We start from the raw sequence: 9,607 nt of genomic DNA on the forward strand, positions 1-9,607 counted from the left end.
CGAGTGTTTTCATATAACACTTACATTTACAGCTTTTCCACTTACTGTTGGATGCTCCCTAGACAACACCTCTTTCCACAGATGTTTTTCAGCTCCTCCTTGCCTCATTGGTTCATTCATCAGGTGTTTTATTGAACCGTATTAGTTACAAATAAGCAAGTCTCTGCGCGGCTCTCTCCTTGCTCGCTGGGAAACCTCTCAGCCCGAGGAAGAATAAAGGCAGTCCCCGTGTTCTTGGCTGTTTACCCAGCCCTAGGCGGGCTGCTGAGGCAGCGGCGGTGACGGCGGGACAGGGTGGGAGAGGTTCGCTGCCGGCCCGGAGGGGCGGTGGGGGCCGTGTCCCCTCCGGTGCCCGCCGTGCTGCCCCGGCGCGGCTCGGGCCGCCCCTGCCGGAGCTGTCCAGCGTAGCTCAGCCCCCCGCACCTTCCGCGGCCCCTCCGCGGGGCGAAAGGGGACGGGGAGCCACCTTCCCACCGCATCCCCCCAGGAAAGGGGGAGCTGTCAATGACGGCAAATCCCGGTACGCGGCTGGAAATGTTTGCGGTCCTGTAGGCAAACAGGAAGTATTTTCGAGGAGAGGGATCCTTCGGCCGCCCCCATCCACCTCCTTTGATCTCATGCGTTCTGAAATCCCCTTAGAAATTAGAGACTAATTAGCCCCAAAGGGCGAGTGACAACAATGCATTACAAAGGAGAAGATTAGGTTTTAAGAAGGCAGCTCAGAAGTGATGGGCCGTCACTCCTGAGAGAACTGTGTATACAAATCGTGAGCCAAAGAAAATCGATCGGATTCGACCTCGGTGTATCTGACGCTGGCAGGGATTGCCAGGGCCGGGATGTTTATTTAGGGAGAGTCTATGGTGCGGGAGGGTGAGGACACAGCCCCTTTCCAGTCTCCCAAGACAAAAGCAAAGCAATCCCCAGCTTCTGTCCTCAAGGAAACCTTGATCAAAGACAGGTATTCAGCGGTGTCGGGTGTGGGTGGGTGTGTTTATGTGCATTTCACGGTGTTCTGCGGCGTGTACCCAGCGTTAGCAGTGCGTGTGCTCAAGCTGCTTCCTCTGTGCTCTGCCGGTGACCGGGACGGCTCCACCAAAGGTGTAAGCGCTGCCCGGAGTGGGAGCAGCTTATCCTCCTCTCAAGGCAGGAGGAAGGAGCTTCAAAAAAAGTGCTATGAGATTGCCTGAACCGAAATGAGCTTTGCGAAGCAGCCTTTTACTGGAAAGATATTTGAACTCTGATTGAAGGGGATTTAGGGGGAATGGAGAGACGATTCCAACAGTTACTACTGGGAATGCAATATCGAGTCCCCTACAATGCTTACTTAGGCTAATGGAGGTCCTGTCATTCAGTTCCCATTGCGCTGGGATACAGGGTAAACATTCCCCGGTGACCCTCTGCGTGCAGGTCCCCTCTTCAGGACATCATTAAAAGCATACATGCAGTTGCCTGACATCAATTGTCAGACTGGCTCCCAGGGTTCAGAGATCCCGACAGAAAGCAGGAAAACAAGCCCAGTGGAGACCCGGCTCTGCTGCTGGGGGCTTTGAGGAAGCTGAAAATCGTTTGGTTGCGGGTGTGTAAGAAGAGACAAAAGTGCTCAGCAGGTAAGAGCGGAGGGTTTTGCCAAGAAGGAACTGTCCTTGATCGCTGTGACAGGATTGACTCGCTGGGGACTCCTCTCTCGGGAGCGTCCACGCGTCCCCGAGGGGATTGCCTGTCTCCTCTCATCAGCATCACCCCGAGAAATTTCACAGCCGCTCTTTCTAGTCCTGCTAATCCTGTTATCCGGAGGGTTATAAATATTAACGTCGCTGGGGATGGGGGACCAAAATAAGTCCTCTCTGGAGTAAGATGTCAGCCAGCCTTTTCCCAGCCCACCAGCGCCCGGGGCTGCTGGATGAGCTGCACGGCAGAGCTCCGCAAGTGCCCTGCCCGGAGGGGCTGCTGCGCACCTCGGTGCTGGATTTCGTGGCCGATCTCTCCCTGGGCAGCCCCCAGGGAGCCCCCGGGGCCGGGGCAGGCCTGGGGCTCTGCGAGGTCACCGCCGGGCCTCCCTTCGGGGACAGAGTCCTGTCGCTTCGGGAAGGGATGGCCCGGGGTTTGCCCCTGGCTGCTTTCGGAAATGGAGATCCCGAAGACGAAGAAGAGGAAGAGGAAAGGATGCGCAGCGTTTCCCTGCTGGACAGACCTAGGAAAAAACGGGTCATCACCTACGCCCAGCGCCAGGCTGCCAACATACGCGAGAGGAAGAGGATGTTCAACCTCAACGAGGCCTTTGATCAGCTCAGGAAGAAGGTGCCCACCTTCGCCTACGAGAAGAGGCTCTCTCGGATAGAGACCTTGCGCCTGGCCATAGTGTACATCTCCTTCATGACTGAGCTCCTGGACGGATGCAGCAGGCAGGAGGCGAGCTAGGGAGCGCCCGGGCCCGGCCGGATGCGGCTGCGGCCGGGCATCACCCGCGGCAGCGAGCAGGTGGCCTCGGTGCCTCCCTCCTGGGGAAGCAGAGCCGTGGCTCCAGCCTCGGCTTCTCACACTGCAGCCAGGACCATGTAGGTGTGGGATGCAAAATCAGGAGTGTTTGGAGAAGCTTGTGCTGAGCTCGGGAGGAGCTGGGGAGAAGATGGATGGAGAGGCTCAGTTGTTTCAGATTTGTTAATATTTATATTTTTTGTAAACGGAAGGGGTGGGGGGCGGGGAATTAAGGTTCGAGGCCTTTGGGTTTGTGTTATGTTGCCTGCTTGCTTTAATATCTTTCCAATTTGGAGAAAGACTGGGCCGGGGCAGTGGAGTCCTTCCAATGCGCGGAACGGGTTTCCAGTGGGTTCGGTTCCTGCCCAGCTGCTTGCCAGGGAAACTTCGGCCTGTGCATTTTAACCCAGCGCTTTCTGCCTTTTAAAAAATAAACAACAACTCCCTTTTCTTTGAAATCTAGTCTGCCAAGTCCACGCCGTGTGTCACGGGGCCAGAGAAGCCGAACATCTGGACACAACCCCTCCTTGTCACGATTTTCTTCCCGGAGCGGCTCTGTCCTTGCGTGCGGGCGGCCGACGCCGCGGCTCGCACCGGGCGGGAGCGGGGGCAGGAGTGCCCGGCCCGGCCCGGCCCGGCCCGGCCCGGCCCGGCCCGGCACCCCCGGGGCCAGCCTGGGCAGCCGAAAACTTGTGACTCTGTGGGCTTTGGTTTTGGGGACGTCAAGCGGAGAGGTTTTCTCTCGCGCGGCACATCCCCTTACAAACGCGCACACACGCACACACACGCACACAGCCACCACGTTTCGTCTGTGCAAGGAATAAAAATAATGAAATACATTCTGAAAAGCCGGAGCGGGAGGAAAGAGGGAAGCCTGAGGCGGGCATACCCGGGGAGGGATCTAGGGTCCACCCCGGGATCTCTGTCTAGCATTAGCTACTGGTGCCTTGCAGGCATCTCTGAAAAGCAGCGAGAAGTCGGGAGGGCGGCAGCGGCGGGGCATGGCCGTGACCGGGCCGGGAGTGGGGCCCAGGGTCTCCCGTAGAAGCTGCTCCGGCCCATCTTGATGTGCCTCTGCCCTCCCCTCCCGCTCCTCTCCCCTTCTCTCTGCTGCTGACACCGTCCTTTGCTGCTGCTGGGAAAACCCTGCATTTCTCCCCGCGTTAGCAGCGGAAGGGCAGCAACCAGCCCGCTCAGAGCCGGCTCCACTCGCGTTAAACTGCCCCTTCAGGGCAGCGGTTCTGCGTGACTTCACAGGACAGCCTTCATCTCCATTATATAAAACTACAGTGATATCAGTAAAATCAAGATTTACCCTGGATTCCGGCTAGTATAGCTAGGATCCCATGTCTCTTATTTCTTCTCTCGTGTTTTGTCGGCTCTGTGGTGATTCTTCTTTTTCTCATTCGTTTTTCTCACTTTAATTATTATCATGAGAGATCTAATATCCTGTATTAATACTCTAATATTCTTTCTCTTTTCACTTGTTTCCTTGGTTTCTTTTTCTACTTGTTTTTGTTGACCTCCCTGACTCCACACATTGCATCTGCTCTCCATTTGTCAAAATGCTTTTTTTTCCAAGAGGCAGTTGGATAGTCAGCGCAGCTGGATCCTTTCTAGGAACTGGGGGGTTTCACCTCCTCAGATGGTTTTGTGTTGTTTGGGGGTTTGTTTTCTTTCTCTTGTTTTCTTTTTTTTTTTTTTTCCTTTTTTTTCTTTTTTTTTTCTTTTTTTTTCTTTTTTTTTTTTTTCTTTTCTAAAAATATAACAAGGAAAGGAACTATGAATGAACAATGTTCCAAAATCAACAATTGTTTGCATAACCCAGTCTCCTTTTAGTTACCATCATCTCAGGCAAAATGATGAAGATAAATTATTTAAGGACAATGAAATATGCAATTTAAAATTCACTTCTTACCACTATTTCTCTATGATCTCTCACAGTATGATTATATAACTTTTCATATTACTTCTTGCTCATGTCATTGGATAAAATTAGAACTCTATAGCAAACAGAGTCTTAACTGAGGAGATTCATAATGTAAACATGTCTGTAACAGATATTTCAAAAATTATTGGTTTTCTCTTCTTGGTTTAATAACAAAACACTGGAATTTGTTCAAGATCCAACGTTTTTTCGTATTTGTGTTAGAGACTAGAGTAAAGCAGAAAGGATATGTTACATTTTATTTTTAAATACAAGTGCATCTTGCATTATGAATCTTGATTCCTGATGGTTCACTGGAAACTTTGCAGCAATACAAACAGTAGTAACGTTCTTATATGGGCCGCTGATGTTAAAAACATTAGAAATTAAAATTGCAGTTGTTGTGTAAGTCAATGAACACAGTATATAAACAGAACAGAAAAAATACCAAGATGTATTTTGAGTTGTCCCTGGGCCACAGATTGATGTATATGACCTGAGAACCTGATGAAATGAGTTTGTTTGTTTGTTTGATGCTTTTCCAAAACTGAAGAAGGTTTATCAAAAAAGCAGTCTAAATGCAATTTTTTCCAAGGAACCAGTGCTGAAACTAAAGCACATCCTTACACCCATGAAGAGCTCAGTGAAACAGCAAGATGCCATACTGACCCATTCCCTGGCCCCTGTGGATGTGTCAAAATACTAGAAGTTTAGTCTGGTAAGAATATAAACCAATTAAGGGAACATTGCAGACAAGCTCCTTGCTGGAGTGCAATCCCATCTCGCTGAAATAACAGAACTGTGGGGTCCTTTCTCCGCTAAGCCTTGTCTCAGTCCAAGATAGCAGCATTCTAATCTGAGGAGTCAGTCCAGTGCAAGAGCCTGTCAGGCTTGGGAAGGCAGTGAAAGCCCAACCCTAGCAGAGTGCAGAAGTGCTGCTAACTTCAGCAAGGCTTGGATTTCACCCACTGGGGTGAACAGCCTTCCCCTTGCTCAGAAATCCTGCTGCCACCAAGGCTGAGCCCAGCTCCTCGGTGTCCCCAAAGCGCAGTGCCATTATCACCGCATTAAGAACAAAAACCGACAGTGTCAATTGCTTCTGGGAAAAGATAATAAGGGGCTTTTTAAAGCCTTAGAGCTGTTTGATCATAGCCCGTTTTTAGACCCTGGTCTGAGGCTGGTTTGTTTATGTTCTCTTTGGCCACTGAAGACTGACTTTTGGTAGAAATTTGAGTTCCCATGAAGCTATCACATTACAATTAGTATTCAGACATGTAAACCAAAAAAAATAAGACTAAATAAAATCATATTTGAGAGACATTTTGTAGCTTTCAAAGAGAAGTATAAATAATCAAATGATTTTGCAATCTCTAGTTAGATTGATCTTGTTTTACAGCTGCTGAATCTGAAGGGAGATTGAAGAAAACTAGTGCTGGAAACAGAACAAAATATTATGATAGCACTGCAAACTTCTGCATCTACTCTCTGATCAGCTACTATGGTCCCATGATTGGTGTTTATTATCACATTTGTCAGCGTTTCCATTATAAACACTCAAGTGTGGAGGGTTTATAACTCAGCTATAAAAATTCCCTCTAGGATGAAACTTGATAAGTGAAGTCTAAGTCCAACAACACTTTTTTTTTTTTCTTTTACAAACTTTAAAAGACATTAGTTTTTGAAGTCATGGAGGTAATAGGCAAAAGCAATGGAAAAGTGGTTTTGATTTCTTTTTCAGATAGGTGATTCTTCTCAAAGAGAATTTCTTTACAACCCTACTGGTCCTTTCAATTAACTTGGACTTCTGGTTTTTGGTGGGCTTTTTTTTTTTTTAAATTAAAAATAGCTAAAATACTGGAGCTTAAAAAGTGACTGCAGTGCATGCTGAGTCCCTGTTTTCACAAGAATTTGTTGTTTTACCAGGCTTGAATCTGCAACAATGACAGGCAAGCTATTCCTAATAATACAAGAGAATAATTACAAGGATGGATAGGTGCGCTAGTTGTGCTTTTTTGTAGTACAGTAAATTGGTGCTTTTTCTAAAAACTTGCTATATATATAATCAGATTATTTGTTCTTCAACTCTACTCCAAAAAATACTTGTTTCAGATAGTGAGATGAACATTTGTTACAGCAATATATTCAGAATAAAAGAATTGACAGAATAAAAATATTCAATTTTATTGCCTAGAATTTTAGCTTTTTAAGAAGTGCAGCTCAGATATCATTTTTAAATTGTATTTCATGCAAGTTTTGCTTTTTCCCCTTCTCTACCCTAGTTTCAGGGATTACATCTTGCCTGTCTGGCACTGAAGTTTAAGCCTTTGAATTTTCCATGCTACTCACTCTGTTGATCATCACCTACACCCCAGTTCAGTGGTCCTTGCATACTTGAAATTCCTGTTCCTTCAAAGAAGTCAAAATAGGGAAGTAATTCTCTTATTTTTATTTTTGTAGTACAGTTTTCCACATTAATATATACTTATAAAGACTGCAACATATTCAAATTGCTGTGTGCATTGTGTTATCTTAGAGTGGCTTTTGCTGCTCTCAAAGGCTTCAGTGCCACAACAGGGACACAGACCATGTCCTCCCTTGCTGAGGGGTTTTGAATGGTTCCCACAATGAGTGGTTGCACTGCAAGACAGGCTTCACTATTGTCACCCATGACTTTATTTCAAACAAATAATCAGGCACACTGAGACTCTAGGCCTGTGTATGTTTTTTGTCATACCTCTGTCAGAATTTCAAAAAGAGAGATAAAGAGTATCCTGTTGGTTTAACTGTCTCTCCTTAGCTCTGAAAGCAGAAGATAATAACCATCCCTGTGTGTTCCAGTTCCATCTTCTCTTGCTCCAAGCCTTACAGGGGATCAAGGACAAGTAGTACATTTTATGATTTTCTACACAGCAAAGAGGAAATCTGTGAATGGAGAGTCTTCAACATAAACACATGCACTGAGAGAAGTTAATTCAGATGTTGATACTCCTGTTTATTTCTAGCATTGTTTACTTACTATGTAGTCTTTAACCTTGTTAATGATTCCAGCTTTTGAAACTTACAGTTATCAGAGGGAAGAGCGGTAGCTGTAGAACAAAGGATACAGGAATAGATAGCAACCACAGCAACCACCATTACTGCCTGAACTTCTTAGGTTCATGTGAGATAGATGTTGTCTCTGATCTTGCTAAAAGATAGTTTAGCAACCAATGATTTATGATTGTTCATTATTTTGTGTGGCCAAGATGAGATATGTAAAGATCCTGATGTCACTGCAAAACAAAAGCTGTGACTTGAAGCCATGGCCATTATTTTGATGTTTGATGGTGAAATGGAGGTGTGCAGTTCCTTTTCTCTTCAGCTCTGAGTAGTGATTACAGTGAAATTATTATTCATATCCAGGGTTGCTGGGAAACTATATTACACTTTATAGTGCCCTGGGTTTCCCACTCAAGCTCTCAGGGCCTTGGCAGGGCTGTTTCCATGCGGAAATGTGTGTAAAGAAGGCACTGGGCCTTGTTCCCAGAGCCCTGCAGTGGGAAGGGGCCATGCTCTCTCCAAGGGGTGTTTCTGGGTAAAGTGCCATCTGCACCCTAAAAATATACCAAGAGACTAGAAATATAAAGAAAAGTTTCATTTAACAGAAAATTTTGCAAGTGTAGAGGAAGACTCAACAAAGCCTTGGCACCCAGCTCCAACCCCAGACCTGGTGGCTCTTGGAATTTGCCTTTTAACCCTCCACTTCTCTGCTCCCATCCCTCCTGGCAAACAGAAGGCCCTTATACTTCACAGAATGTCTCCTGTAGAACACATTTATTTGGGAAAAGAATGTAAAACCTGATAGAGCTAGATCCAGCCCAGCTCAGCAGATTTCATGTTGGAAGTGTGCTATATTTTCTATTAAAGCTGGCGCCAGCGATCGCTTTCTGCCATTCAGTCCACTCCGTGTGGTTGTATATTTTCTTAATGAGGATCTGAAATCAGCCTCTTTCACTTAACTGACAGTCTGCCAGAATTATGCCATCTCTCCAAATGCAGAGATCATACGATCCATCTGTTGTCTGCAGCCATGCAGGGGAAACATGTTCCAAAGAGAAATGTGGGTTGGTCCCAGAAGTATGTAATTATCCAAATGCTGAAGTGTTTCAGATGTTTCAAGGTGCTCTTGGGCCTGGTCTTGGGCACTGAAGCTCCTATGAAGTCTTTTAGAATAATGTACATAACTAAATCATTGAGTTTCCAAGAAATTTTTGGAGTACAGGCGTAATTTTAAAATTATTTTTAAATAACTTCGAGCTGAATCAGATATTTAGGCCTCAGCAACATCATCTGGGGACATTTGTGAGTACTTAAAATCTTAAGTAGCTCAAGTTTTTGTTATTAATATTATCATATATGATACAAAATATAAAGAACTTTAAGTGAATATGCAGAAAGATGTTTTAATCTATTTTTATAATTATTTAATTATATGCTAGAATACAGCAGTAACTGTGTAACATCATTGACTTTCATAACTCTGCAAACTACCAGATGCAAAAGAAGTTGTAGCATGATGAATGATATTAATGGAGGAAAAAAAGGGAAAAGATGATTGAGAGACTGTAAAACGAGGGGCTATCTCAGATGGTTCTCTGCCTTCCATGAAGGCGTGTGGAATTCATTTCATGTTACATCTGACTCCATTTAAATTTTCTGTGCAGATATCTTGAATGTTGCCAAATATGATTAAACTGACAGTTTAGGCCCTCATCAGGTGCCACCTCTTTGACGTACAGAACCCAAATTTTAATAATGAGCAAATGGACCTTTCTCTGGAGTACTGATAACTGTGCTGGAACTACTGAACCTGTCCTTTATAAGATGGACTTTAAGTCCTATAGCTGCAAACACCTTTACCAGCTCCAAGGTATTAAATTTGGAAACATTCATCTCTTCATTGCTTTATTCTGTCAGCTGTACTTGGGTTGACAACAACACTAGTCAGTTCTCACAATTATAAGTTCCAGACATCCAGGAAAAGAATGATTTCAGCATCCCCTCTCAGATCACAGCTGCCATGCCTTTGGACTGAACCACATTATGCTGAGGAAGTTCTGTGATGTTAATAGCATGGGGTTTGCCTTTGGAGAGAAACAAGTTCTATCGAAGCTATAATGGGAACACACAGAATTCATCATATTTTAAAAATTTAAAATGTGCAGG

At 45.5% G+C, this 9,607-nt stretch overlaps 1 protein-coding gene across 1 annotated transcript; it reads left to right on the forward strand.

Moving 5' to 3' along the window:
* Nucleotides 1-1,579: 1,579 nt before the first annotated feature.
* On the forward strand, nucleotides 1,580-2,418 carry FERD3L (Fer3 like bHLH transcription factor). Its single transcript, XM_063420810.1, has one exon. The coding sequence runs from the start codon at nucleotides 1,855-1,857 to the stop codon at nucleotides 2,416-2,418; it is 564 nt and encodes a 187-aa protein (XP_063276880.1). The 5' UTR covers nucleotides 1,580-1,854.
* Nucleotides 2,419-9,607: the final 7,189 nt, after the last annotated feature.

Source organism: Prinia subflava, chromosome 1, assembly GCF_021018805.1.
Source record: "Prinia subflava isolate CZ2003 ecotype Zambia chromosome 1, Cam_Psub_1.2, whole genome shotgun sequence".
Taxonomy (NCBI): domain Eukaryota; kingdom Metazoa; phylum Chordata; class Aves; order Passeriformes; family Cisticolidae; genus Prinia; species Prinia subflava.